The sequence below is a fragment of the Malaclemys terrapin genome, chromosome 14, assembly GCF_027887155.1.
Source record: "Malaclemys terrapin pileata isolate rMalTer1 chromosome 14, rMalTer1.hap1, whole genome shotgun sequence".
Lineage (NCBI taxonomy): Eukaryota > Metazoa > Chordata > Testudines > Emydidae > Malaclemys > Malaclemys terrapin.
The window spans coordinates 32,230,227-32,244,267 of NC_071518.1; the positions used below are offsets into that span (position 1 = coordinate 32,230,227).

The 14,041-nt window shown below is 41.1% G+C and overlaps 1 protein-coding gene across 2 annotated transcripts in view; it reads left to right on the top strand.

Annotated features, from left to right (window-relative positions):
- The window catches only part of SLC6A2 (solute carrier family 6 member 2), a 111,792-nt gene that overhangs the window by 64,571 nt on the left and 33,180 nt on the right, over window positions 1–14,041 (top strand). For both annotated transcript variants that reach the window (XM_054049232.1, XM_054049234.1), the window contains 3 exons: window positions 76–188; window positions 4,955–5,083; window positions 12,349–12,448. In XM_054049232.1, coding sequence (XP_053905207.1) covers window positions 76–188; window positions 4,955–5,083; window positions 12,349–12,448 — 342 coding nt within the window. The remainder of the gene's footprint in view (window positions 1–75; window positions 189–4,954; window positions 5,084–12,348; window positions 12,449–14,041) is intronic.

The window sequence follows — 14,041 nt, forward strand, 5'->3', positions numbered from 1 at the left end:
AACCTTTTTATAGCTTTAAAAATTTAACAAAAGCCTCCATGCAGAAATGAGTTTTTCTTTCCTCTTGCTTTTCAGGAGCTGGATTAGTTTTCATCCTTTATCCAGAAGCCATTTCAACCCTTTCGGGATCAACATTTTGGGCAGTGGTGTTCTTCATAATGCTTCTCACACTGGGCATTGACAGTTCCGTGCGTATCTTCCATGCCTGTCATTTTTCCTTTAGTAACATTCTCTGGTAATAAGTACGGAGGCACCCGTCTGATTCCACTAGGTTTCAGAAGCCACATGCTGTGCTCTCAGTATATCTGTTTTCAGAGTTAAGGCCAGTATGCCATATAGCATTGCACACAGCAATTTGTTTAGTCACAGATTCACAGTGCGCAAAAGGCTTGAGAGGGCCAACTAGTTTATGATTCTGGGTTGGGCTCAAGCAGCAAAAGTTATTACACTTTAAGGCTATGATACTGCATCACTGAAGCTAATGAGAATTTTACCATTCATTTCTACAGCAGCACACTCAGAGCCTAAAAATGAACTTGGAAAAAAACATAGGAACAAGATGCTGAATTGCCTGCCTATGGTTCAGTACTATTTTGTATCAGAGATTTCTACTTCCCACAACTTCCTAAATGATACTCATGACACAAAGGCTGAGGATAGCATCTAATTATAGCTTTGATTTCCTATCAAATGGAACTGTATTAAGATACTTTCCTTACAACAATAGTCTCATTGTGATACTTTTTAAAAAATCAATTTCATTTACACTATTAATTTGTGTTTGTTCGGTGTCTTGGCAAAAGGCAACAATGTAATCTGTATGTTGAAAGATAATAGATATTTAGGAATGGTAAAAAATGAGCACTAAGATAGGTTGCCTCATTTTACAGTTAAATTCAGTTTTAGATTTAGTGTCTGAACTTCATTCAACATGAAGGGGGAGTATTTGTGCTGTCTACAAAGTGAAAGTATATTGTCTTGGGATAAAAAAGATAACAGAAACTTCAACCCTAGATGAAATATTCTAAGTACCCTAACAGCACTTGTACCACCTTGTTCTTCCCAAAGAGGCATCAAGATTTCCTTTTCTACTTAACATAAAAGCTAATTTTCTTCTGGGAAAAGTAAATAGGATCTTTAAAGAACAGAACTCTGATCAGTCTAGTCATGTTCATAAGGATATTTTTACTATTCTAAAATAAAAATTGCCGAGAAGAAAGTTAACTCATTTTCAAAAATAGAAATGGAAGGAAAAACAGAGACAAGAGAGGGAACAAAGCTAGGAGGAAAAAGAAGAGATCACACAAAGGAGCTTTGATAGTCATCTGCAAGTATTTGAAGGACATATTCTAGAAGGGGTCTGAGCTGTGAAGTTCAGCTCCAGCTCTGAACTCTTCCCAACTCTTTGAATTCTGGATTTCACTTCAGGCCTGTTAACGATTAGATCAAGTTGTAAAATTGAGACTCTGGAATCTTATTCTAAAAACTTGAGACAAAGTCAGATCTGGGGTTCCAGTCTGGACCTATTTGTACTGTAAACAAACATGAAGGAAGGAGAAGAGTAGATTAGGGTGGCAAGAATGATCAGTAATAATGAGTCAAAATTAAGAAAAGTAAAATCTAGGTTGTATATTATAGGTTGAGCTCTACTAGGCCCAATCTTGCAAACATTTAGGGACTTGTTTAACTTTACCATGGTAAAGCACATGTGTAAATAAATACTTGAAGCGTCAGCACCTTAAATTGTAGAATAATAATTTTTCGGTGGAAGGGGTCAAATTATTCAAAGTGGATAAACTGTGGTGAATCTAGCATTTTCTTGTTCTTGATTAGGCTTGGATGTTTGCCTATTTATTTGCTGTTCAGAATTATTTTCTCGCAGGAGAAGGGAAGGGGAGTTGTCAACACTACTGCACTGAACACTTATATCTTAGTGACATCCAACCACCCAGTCACAGGCCTTTGAAGACATTGACATGCCACTGAGGGAAGACCAATCCAGTGTGTGACTCCTTCGGTTATAGAACCTCCTGTTTCAATTGACTAGCCAGACATATAAAAGTATTTACCCCATTCAATGTCTTTGCCATCTACATGCACCATCAGCAAGTCATTCATTTTATAGAGACACGCAGAGCTTTGGTTTCATCATCCTGCTACATGGAGCACAAACATGGCCATTAAAACAGCTGAGGAGAGGAAACTAAACAGTTTTCAGTGTCAGAAGTTACAGTGGACTCTTAACATCCATTGGTTTGATTTTTGTCAAAAACAAGGAGATATTTAGATAATCCTGGCCAGTTGCAATCTTGCACAAGTTGAGAACAAGATGACACTGCAATGGTGGGGTCATGTGCAGAAGAATGTATGGTTTTACAGAAGTTTTTAGAGTTGAAGCTGAAGGAAGCAGAACACAAGGCCGACCATGAATGAAGGAAGTTGGAAGATGCAATTTTGAGGGATTTAAGAATCCTAAATCCTCCCTGTCATGAGGTGCTCTGCTCACTGCTGTGTAGTGTCCTTGTGGCCCATCTGGGGATGAGCTCACATCCAGTCTGATGCCCCCTCCTTCAGTTTCTTGCCCCATGATCTCACACTCTTTTTCTGGAGTCACTCCCTCTTCATGGCTTGGCCCTCCAGCCAAGTTACTATCATTTTGTCCTTCCAGGGTATCAAAGTCCCATTAAATGATTGTCCGAGGCAGTCTTCTGCTCCATTGTCCAGTCTGTGCCACTTCCCCAGCCAGGGTCTGCAATATCCTAAACCTTTCTGCTGTTTCCCTGGACTGCTTCCTGCTTCGTCTCTATCAGGCTCCTTCTTCACCCATCTCTAGGTAAACCCTTCCCTCAGGCCCAGGGTCTCAGGGCTTCTATTCTCCCCCTGGTTTGCTCCTTTCCTTCTGTAAGCCCAAAGAGTGACTGCAAGCCTTCTGTACTGCAGCCCCCTTCTTGCTCTCTACTTCCTGGTTTTATAGCAGCTTAGCCTTCTCCTTGCCCAGCTGGGCTTCATCATCAGCTAAAAGCTTATCAGCCCTGACTCTCCTCCAGGTGCAGCCTGTCACAAGGTTAATTGGCCCTTTTCTCTCTAGTCAGGCTTGTGTGGGATAGGCACCCCACCCCACACCCATGCTGACTCTCGCTGAAAGAAGAAGTCTTCCAGGGGAGGGTTCAAGATGAATTCCATTCTATGGACCACCACAGCTACATCAAAGCCACATCAAGCTGCTGCCGCTCATAATTATTTACTGGTTTTAGGCAAGCAACTGTGGGGTTGTTTGCAGACTGTTTCCCTTGCTTACCCACTCTACATGCTGTGAGCTCGGTCACCTAGGACATGTGGTATTGTTGCTTATCCCTGATTAGAAACTGAAATTAAAAAAATAGAGAAATAATGCATCAACACCCTTGTTCATGTACAAAACCCCTTATTGACATATGGAGAGAGTTTTCTGGAATGCCCCCAAATGTTTATGGAAAGAGAAACTTCCTCATGAACGTGTTAGTGACAGCAAATTAAAAGGATTAGGAATTAGAATGAATGTCTGTAATGTTCTTTTCAGCATGCAACCATCTCTACATAGGACATTAACAACGGGGATGAACAAAGCACTAGATTAGGAAGCAGTCCTGAATGAATAGGATAGAGTAGAGAATCTGAAGGCTACTTTTCCACTTCTAACTTCTCTGAGTCTCTCAAAGTAGCCATGTAGTAAGTCTTTGTGACCAGGAAAAATATTAACCCATATTTAAGCAGTGCACTGAGATTTAACTGTACAATTTCTGTTGATGCTTACAGAAGTCACATGGATAAAACCCCACACTATGCTTTGACATTTTACTCTTGCGTGTCAGATTTGCTAAAAGAATGTTTGCCCTTCCCTCTGCAGCCCTCTGGTTTCTGAAGTGTATCATTCGGGTACTACCGAGATTATTCTCAGCAATTGATTTGAAACAGAGATGCTGTCTCCAACCTGCTGCCCTCCCCCTCTCACCCAACCCCCAAGTATTTGCCACATTTCTCTTCCATGTGCAGGAAATAGCCTATATCGAGTCTCTCACGATTCTTAAAGAAATTAAGATGGCTTGTTCATCCCTAGCAGGAGCAGGGTTGGCCTTAGGGGTTGGTGATCTGGTGGTTGCCCTGGGCATGAGCTGCCAGGATCACCAAAGCAACAGCAGGACCGGCATGGGAGGGAGGGGGGAACCACTGCTTAGCTATTTATTTATTTGTTGCTCAGCTGTGTGGGGAGTGCCAAAAATACTTTCCCACCTGGGCAGCAAAACACTGAGGGCTGGCTCTGAGAAGGAGACTTGGATTCATTCTGTTCTAACCCTATGGAAAAAAACCCAAAATATTTGCATTACAGCACAGGACATAAAGTTCATGATCAGGAACCTGTACCCTATAGCAGGATCAATGAAAGCTTGGAAAATATTTCAGCTACCACAGTCAATTTCTCCCAACAGCAAAAAATGGCTAACATATAGTGGTTATGTCCAGAGGGCAAACTAAAATTCTTCTATGGTATTATCAAGAATTTTTGTTACTATAAAATTCTCAGCACTAAGGGTTGTCTCTCTAGCCCCAGTATACAGAGGTAACAATGTTGTTTGATTTGCCACATTGCTTAGCTCTGCTCTCCATTTTATTGTTCCTTATCAATAAAAACAGCAGCCACCAGGTGCGGGAAGTTGAGACCTATTTATTCTGATTTCTAACACTTCAACTATGTGCAAGTATGAGCAACAACAAGGAAGAATAATCCAGAGTGAAATCATATGCACATTTTACAGAAGGTATAACACTTTTAAAAAAAGAGAAGAAAATCAATGTTAGAAATCACAAAAGGAAATAGAGATGAATCTCAAACTTATTTATACCCTTCTGTTTGTTTGTGGGTAAAATGTCTCTGTCATTACTGTCTAAACTAGATTCCTGTATTCCTTTTCCTTAGATGGGTGGAATGGAAGCTGTCATCACTGGGTTAGCAGATGATTTCCAAATACTGAAGCGGCACAGAAAGCTTTTCACATTTGGTGTCTCCTTTGGCACTTTCCTGGTGGCTCTTTTTTGTATCACCAATGTAAGTACTGCAAGCATTTCCATTAGCAAGTTAACTTAACAATGCAATTATTCCTGTAAAAGAGACAGAATTACTGGAGGCTGGGGTTGATCTCTTTGTGTGCCTGGAAAGTTTAATTATAACCAACATTATTGTCTGAATATTATATTAATTCTTCTATAAATGATGCCTCTCCCCTCCTGTTTTTTACAAGGCTATCATCTATCAATTGATCTCACAAACCTTTATTCCCATGCATTATACTTACCTCTACTGTAGCTTCATCATCTGAAATGGGACTATGGGGAAAGCGTTTTGGGGACCACACCCGGAAGCATTTGAAAACTCTCTTTTCACAACAGCACAAGATAATTAATCAATAAGAAACATTCACTTCTTGTAAAATTACACTTCAGTACAATAATCTTATCACCCTTTCCACGAGCATAATAATAGCTTGGCAGCGTAGCAGATCATAGTTACTAATGCATTGGGTTGGATGCATTTCAGTGAAGGAACCTTCCTATTTTTGAAAATCGGGGGTATAATGCAACCTGGTCCCCACATTACAAATATAAAGCAGAAAAATAATGGCTGCAAACATGTGCTGGATGTGGGGAAAGGTTGCAGGGAACCCTTTGCACAGGTGGCAGTCATACTGTGGCTGTTTTTGCTGTCTACGGGCAAAGGAGCAAGGCACTGCAAGTACTGGCAGCACATCACAGAGAGGACATGTCTGTTCTGGGCTGGCCTTGCTCTTCTCTGAGTGCCAACTAGAACCAGGAAGGTGAGTGCCACTGCTAGGCATGCACCCCATAATGCTACCGTATGCATTATACCTTACGTAGCCATAATGAATGCACCAGTGCTGGGATCCTATGACCACATCCCTGGCTATCAGCATTCCACTGACTCACAGATCAACAAGTTAGCAGCAAGTTATTAAAATGGTACTAATTAATTAATTGAAAAGTTTTAAAGAAATTTTAAAGTTAACAAAATGCATTTTCCTGGTAGTTTTTTCACTACAGCTTTTCATTAGCTAGAAAGGGTTTTCAAAGATTGAAAGTAAGCCTAATATTAATAATACAGATAATTTATACTAATAATAAATATTGACCCTTTTTACATTTTTCAGCTTTCTCTGTCATCTAATGCAGCTGGACATACTACTTCCTTGTTCAAGGTCTCATCTGGGTTAACAATAGGCTTGGACCAATGGGTTTGAAGAAACACAATGGGTCAGATCTTTAGCTGGTCTAAATTGGTGTAACTCCATTGACTTCAACTGCGCTATGCCAATTCAGACCATATGAGAATCTAGTTCAGTGTCTTTCAAATTACGTACCTCTGTGGGATTAAATCCTCAAACAAGCTAGACTGCACTGAATTGCCTTGACAGGTACCAATACATTAGTGCATGTCAAAGAAAAAGTTGATGTCACATGTGTACAAAGTAGAAATCAAATCCCCTGTGAGACCATAGAGATAAAATAATCAGTTGAATTTCTCCTTGAAAATCTTTGGGATCTCCTTTCAAAGCAGTCTGTTTTCATACACACATATTTCATCAGTCACCTTGCTGGATTTCTAAAAGAAAGGCATTCAAATAATGAACAGGTGTAGAGCAGAATTTCTCACCTAAAACACTATTCAATAAACAGTCTTTTGCTTGTTGCTAAAATATTTGCCATACAGTTCGTTAGGTGCCCTATGTTAATCCAAACTTTGGCCAGATCTCCACATCTCCAGAGTTTATAACTCAGAAAAGCCTAGATAGCCGTCTCCATTGGTTACTGTAAATAGTGACATCTCTGGTACAAAGTCTCTGTATGCTATAAGAAGAGAAAAGCTAAACTATGCCTTTGTTGATTAAACAGTAAAATCATCATCAGATCTACAAAACAAATGGTATTTATCCTCTTTTTAAAATTGTTAAAGATACTAAAGACAAAATCCTCATGAGAAGCAGACATATTCATAGTGGGTTTGTTTATAAATAAGATTGATAGAATCTACCCTGGCTGGAAGTTCTCTCAGCTGTTTGCAGGGGATGAAATGGTAACAATGTCTTAAAATATTTTGCTTTGCTTCATTTCAAAACGATAGGGAGCTCCATATGCCAACAATCCCCCCCATTCTCTTCAAGCCACACTAAATAAAATGAGACATTTAATAGTTTACTCAAAGACCAATCAAATAAAACAAAGTCAAATCCAGCTCAGAGTGTCTGAAAAACAATTTTGCAAGAATCTCGGAAATGCAACTTACAGTTCTAAATCAATACATTTCAGGGGATGAATATTTCGGAGGAGAGGGGATATTTATGTCGGGTGAAATCCTGTCACCACACTTCAGCCACAGAAAAAGACACACACCACAGCATAGCCAGGGCTCTCCTACTGTACTGGAGAGCAGGCAATGGAGACTTCACAGCCATTTGTATGCACTGGGCCACTCTACAGGAGCATGGGAATGGGACATTGGATCCAAGACTGCAGATCCATTGGACCACAAACCTGGCTATGGGAAGAAGTGGAGTGATAGCAGCCAGGACTGTGACACACCAATGCTTTGCAGCTACTTTGAGAAGTAACTCTATGCTAGCTGTCAAGTATCAGGGGGTTTTTCTACGCTAGCTGTAGTTTCGGCTCAATCCTCCAAGTTGGTGAGAAGTTCTGCAAGGCACCAAGAGACCTCAATTCCCACTGAAGTTACTGGAAACTGATGGTGCTCGCTAACTGTGTGTTCCAGCGAATTCCATCCATTTTTCAGCTCCCATTTTGTGGGTGAGGGCTAAGCCCATTTGCAAAGGTTGTTCATTCAAACCCACCATTTTCCATGCAGCCCAAGAGATGCCCAAACTTTCCCCTCCTTGGTTAAACACACTCAGCGGCAGTTCCAGGCACCAGCGCACCAAGCGCGTGCCTGGGGTGGCAAGCTGTGGGGGGCGGTCTGCCGGTCACCGTGAGGGCGGCAGTCAGGCTGCCTTTGGCGGCATGCCTGTGGGAGGTCCGCCGGTCCCGCAGTTTCGACGGCAATTCAGCCAAAGGCGCAGGACCGGTGGACCTCCTGCAGGCATGCCGCCGGATCCGCGTGACCAGTGGACCTCCCACAGGCATGCCGCCGAAAGCCGCCGTGCTTGGGGCGGCAAAATACATAGAGCCGCCCCTGAACATACTGAGATTATTATATTTCTACCCATCAGACCTCTGGTACCTGGAGGATAAACTTTGAAAGTAGAAGAATTTTAACTGTTTCTTTAACAGCTCTGAGGAGCCCTGCTATTTGAAGTCTCTGAGTAGTTAATCACTCCCTGGTGGTGGGGACGAAGCTGAGCTGAGCTAAGCAGGGAGCTCTGGTATAAAAAATCACTTGCTCGGCAAATTCAAAGGCCATGAACGGAGGCAGCTAACAGGAGAGTTTTGGACGGAGTTGAGAGAAGGCGTGTGAGAGCCTTTCCTTCCAGGTTCAGCTCTACGTCTGATTTTAAGATGACCAGTGATGGAACAGTGGTGGTGACCCACAGGAGATTTGCCACGTTTTCTTTCCTGCCAAAACAAGAAGGGACTTCCTGGTGCATGAAGTGCCAGTTGGTGGCTGTGCTGGAGGAAAACATTCTTGGACTGGAAGTGCAAATAGAGATGCTACTGAGAAGCAGAGGAGTTCCTAGACAGGTCTAGGAAGCATCCGCACCCCCAGGTTCAAGGAAGAAAGTTGCTGATCACCAAAAAGTCAGGGAAACAGGAAATCAGAGGAGGAGGCCTGGCAGTTCATAACCACCAGAGGCAAGAAATCACATCAGCATTCCTCACAGCTGGAGACAGATGAGATGAATAGACTGAGGCCACCAGAGAGATGATGACCAGGAGAAATTCCACACAGCTAGAAGTTTCCAATCAATTCCAGGTCCTCCATATGGAAACTATAGAAGTTAAACTTAAGATCCATCTGGTCCTAGGGAATGGAAAGATGTACAGGACAACCGGTACGAAAATCAAGCATATCCACAAAGAGTTCTCCAACTGTCCAAGAAAGACTGATGATCGTTGTTGGACATTTTGTACTCAGAAGAATTGAAAGATCATTCTGCAAGGGACAGATGGATAACAGGACGGTGTGCTGTCTTCCTGGAGCCAAGACACAAGACCTCACTCTAAGATTGGATAGGCTTCTGAAGTCAATGGTCAAGGAGCCATTCATGATGATTCACTTCGACACTAATGACACGGCATCATGGGACATCTCACAGATAATAGATGACTTCAGGGAACTTGGAAGTGTCCTGAAGAAGAATAAACTTGAAACAATCTTCTCTGAGATCCTTCCTGTCCCACAAGCAAAGGAAGACAGAAGGCAGAAGATTCTGGCAATGAACCACTAGCTAGATAAGTGGTGGAGGGTGGGAGATTTTGGTTTTATGGTACATTGGTCGACCTTCTACAGGGAGAGGGAGCAGTATAGTTTGAACCGCCTCCACCAGTAGAAGGGGAACCAATCTCCTCAGGGGTAGTCTGGCTAGAGTAGTCAGGAGAGCATTAAACTAACAACAACAGGGGAGAGTAAAAACAAGGGAAATATGAGCACTCATTTAGCAGAGAATCAAGATGTTGAAAACAAAATTAATGAAGGAACCCGAGGATATGAAGAGAAACAATTCTTTAATTGCCTATACACCCAGTGCTAGGAACCAGGATAACAAACAAGATTGAATTGGAATTGCTTATTTATGAGTATAAATTCAATCTAGTTGGTATTACTGAAACCTGATGGGATGGTGTGTAAGACTGGAATATTAAAATCAGTGGTTATAACCTATTTAGGAAGGATTGAGTGGGCAAAAGGGAAGTGGCACTCTATGTCAAAAATGGCATTATTGGTTTCTGAGGGCTTGTCTATACTTACCGCGCTGGTTCGGCGGCAGGCAATCGAACTTCTGGGTTCGATTTATCGCGTCTTGTCTGGACGGCGACTCCGGTAATCCTGCTCGCCGCGAGGAGTACGTGAAGTCGACGGGGGAGCCTGCCTGCCGGGTCTGGACGGCGGTAAGTTCGAACTAAGGTACGTCGACTTCAGCTACGTTATTCACGTAGCTGAAGTTGCGTACCTTAGTTTGATTTGGGGGTTTAGTGTAGACCAAGCCTGAGTCACTCATAACTCCAAAGAAAATGATCTTGAATGCCTATGAATCAATGTCCTAATGCATAAAGCACAAGATGGAGTATTAGTTGGCATTTGCTACACACCACCAAATCACACTAGGGAACAGGATGACCAGCTCCTTATGCCTCTAACCATAATGTGTAGGGGGGAAAAGCTGCGTGATCATGGGAGATTTCAATTTGAGTGACATATGCTGGAGATCTCATGCTGCCAGTATTAAAATATCCTTGGAATTTCTAAATATTATAGATGACAGTTTGCTAAATGAAAAGCTGTTGCATCCAACATGGGGGAATTCTAGATTAGATCAAATCTTAACAGATAAAGAGAAACTGATCACAGAACTAAAAATTAATCGTAGCTTAGGTACAAGCAATCATAACTTGATCATATTTACAATATGGAAGCAGAATAAAGTCCAGACCAGTAATATATATGCTTGGTGCTTTAACAGGGCCAGTTTCATAAAGTTGAAAACAATTATGAGCCAGATCAACTGAGAGGAAGAATTTAATCAGAAAAATCTAAATCATATTTGGGAATTGTTTAAGAACACTTAACTAGAGGCCCAAAAAGTCACAATCTCATAATCAAGGAAGGCCATATTGATTAAAAAATTGACCTGGTTTAGAGGGGAAGTGAAGGTAAATATAAAAAATAAAAATATATAATAATGGAAGAAAGGGAACGTTGATAGTAATGAATATAAATCAGAAGCTAGGAACTATAGAAACTGATAAAGGAAGAAAAGGAACACAAAGAGAAACATATGACCATCAGAGTTAACGACAAGGAGGAGTTTTAAGGATACTGGGAAGAACAATCCTGACAATTGTATTGGCCCATTACTGTATGGAAACAGTAGAATTATCAGTAATAATGCAGAAAGGCAGAAGTTTTCAATATTGATATCTATTCCGTATTTTTGGGGAAAATAGATGATGTAGTCTCACATGATGACGATAACACTCTTTCCATTCCAATAGTATCTCAGGAGGATGTTAAACAGCAACTACTACAGTTAAACATTTGTAAATCAGCAAGTCCAGATGACATGCATCCAAGAGTTTTAAAAGATCCGGCTAAGGAACCCACTGGATGGTTAATGCTGATTTTCAATGTCTTAGAACACGGGGAAAGTTCCAGAAGAAAGAAAATGTGGCAATATTTTAAAAGGCTAAATGGGATGACCCAGATAATGATAGGCCTTACAAATGAGGATTCATCATCAAGTGTGTGTGTTTCAAGTGGGGTCTCACAGGAATGTGTTCCTGGCCCTACACTATTTAACATTTTTTCAGTTACCTAGAAGAAAACACAAAATCATCCCTGATAAATTTGCAGATGACACAAAAATTGGAGGAGTGGTAAATAATGAAAAGGACAGGTCACTGATACAGTTTTAATACAGCTACATGTAAATGTGTAGAGCTGGAAACAAAGAATGTTGGCCATACTTACAGGATGGAGAAACTCTATCTTGGGAAGCAGTGACTCTGAAAAAGAATTGAGGGTCATGGTGGATATTTGGAGGAACATGAGCTCCCAGTGCAATGCTGTGGCCAAAAAGGCTAATGTAACCCTACAATGCATAAACAGGGGAATTCATGACGGATGTTGATAAATTGAGAGGGTTCAGAGAACAGCCACAAGAATGATTAAAGGATTAGAAAACCTGCCTTCTAGTGATAGACTCAATGACGTTAATCTATTTAGTTTAACAAAGAGAAGCTTAAGGGGTGACTTGATTACAGTCTATAAATCTCTACATGGGGAACAAATATTTAATAATGGGTTCTTCAATCTAGCAGAGAAAGGTATAGCATAATCCAATGGCTGGAAATTCAAGCTAAACAAATTCAGACTGGAAATAAGGCATACATTTTTAATATTGAGAATAATTAACCATTAGAACACTGCACCAAGGGTCGTGGTGCATTCACCCTCACTGACCATTTTAAAATCAGGATTGGATGTTTTTATAAAAGATCTGCTCTAGGAATAATTTGGGGGACATTCTCTGGCCCATGTTATGTAGGAGCTCAGGTTACATGAGCATAGAGATCCCGTCTGGCCTTGGAATCTATGAATCTATGATACTTGTTGGATTTTTTATGCCTCAGGGTGGAATTTACGTCCTCACACTACTGGACACATTTGCAGCTGGGACTTCAATCCTGTTTGCTGTTTTAATGGAGGCAATTGGAGTTTCCTGGTTTTATGGTAAGTGCTTTTCTCTTGTTTTTTGTGACGACAAAAAGTCTTGTAAAATGTTGGCTGTCACACTGAATTTTGTTTTGTTATATGCTTCAACGTATGATGCCTAGTGTATGAGCATATCCATCAATGAACTGGTGAACACTAGAAATAGGACATATATATTAACATGAGGTATTGTGAAGCAGTTTAGTCTCTAATGGCAGTTAGGCACCTAACTGTCCTTTGCGCCTTTAAGCATCAACCCAAATGATGGTGTCACCATAATTACGCATATTAACAAGGATATGATGAGCCAGGCTTGGGAGCTCTCCATAGACACTAAGGTCTGTGTGAGACTGTTCCGTAAATCCAAACAGCAATCTTTCCCAATTGATACACTTTGGTAATTCTGGGAGATTTTCAAAGGTGCAAAAGGAAGTTAGGTGCCCAACTCCTACTAAAAGTCAATGACACCTGGGAACCTAACACCTGATTGCTTGTCCCCCAAAAGGGATGCATACTGGGGGTTTGGAGGGGTGTAAGGAGCCTTCCATAAGGGCAAGGCACAGTGGGAGTTTAGGGACCACTCTGTTCATATCCTGGAGGTGCACAGCACACTCCCTTGCAGGCCAGGCTTCAGGAGATATTCTGACAGCCACCTGGAACTCCCTTCATGCCAGAGTGGCTTTGCACCAACCCCAATGCAATGATATGCCGGTGTACCCTAAAGGAGAATAATGCTCATACAAAGTATGGGTCCAATTCTGCTCTCAGATGCATGCACACAGCTTCCATTTACCCCCTGGGCAGTTGCACAAACAATATTGGAAAGCAGAATTTGGCCATTTGTATTTTCTGCTCCCTCAAGTATTATAAATGCAGGATGGGGCATTAAAAATACAGGGCAGTTATATAAGGAAGAAGAAACAGCAAAATTGATTTTTGCTTTCCAAGTGCAAAAATAATCAAACATTGGCAGCCAGCCACTGCTCATTCTCCTCCAAACCAATGTGAATGCATTTAGGTAACCTTAGTCAGAAGAACAGCAACTGTATTTAGTTTACTAATATAATGGGACACTAAATCTGGATGGACCCAGTACTTAAATGACAGGAATTTTAAAATTGGTGTAATCTTGTGGAAAATGTCCTGTGTCGTGTATGTCTGCCAAGAAACAGGTGTGTCAGTGATGAAACTGTTGGAAAGCCACTTGAAATCTAAAATAACCCTGAATGCTAATTGGATTGTAGCATCTACTATTTCTAAATGTACAACTCTTCCATCTCGTTCACTGCTTTGCTGTATACATGTGATCAGTTGTATCAAATCGTCCTTATGTAGAGAATTTACATTACGTAAACTGATTTTTTTTCTTATATATTTTGCTTTAGAAAATGAATTCTTTCCTTTAGTGGACTGGGTTTCAGATGGATAAAAGCTTCTTCCAGCTTAAACTTCTCAGGTGGTGCTTGCCACTTTTTGGTTTCAGGTGCAGAGTGTCAGTATTTTTGCCTTAGACCTTTAGACTGTGTTTCATTCTGATTTGAGAAGACACAAGGCATTATTTGTCTTAGAAAGGGCCTGAACTCCTTTTTATATTGTTGGCATGCTTTTCTA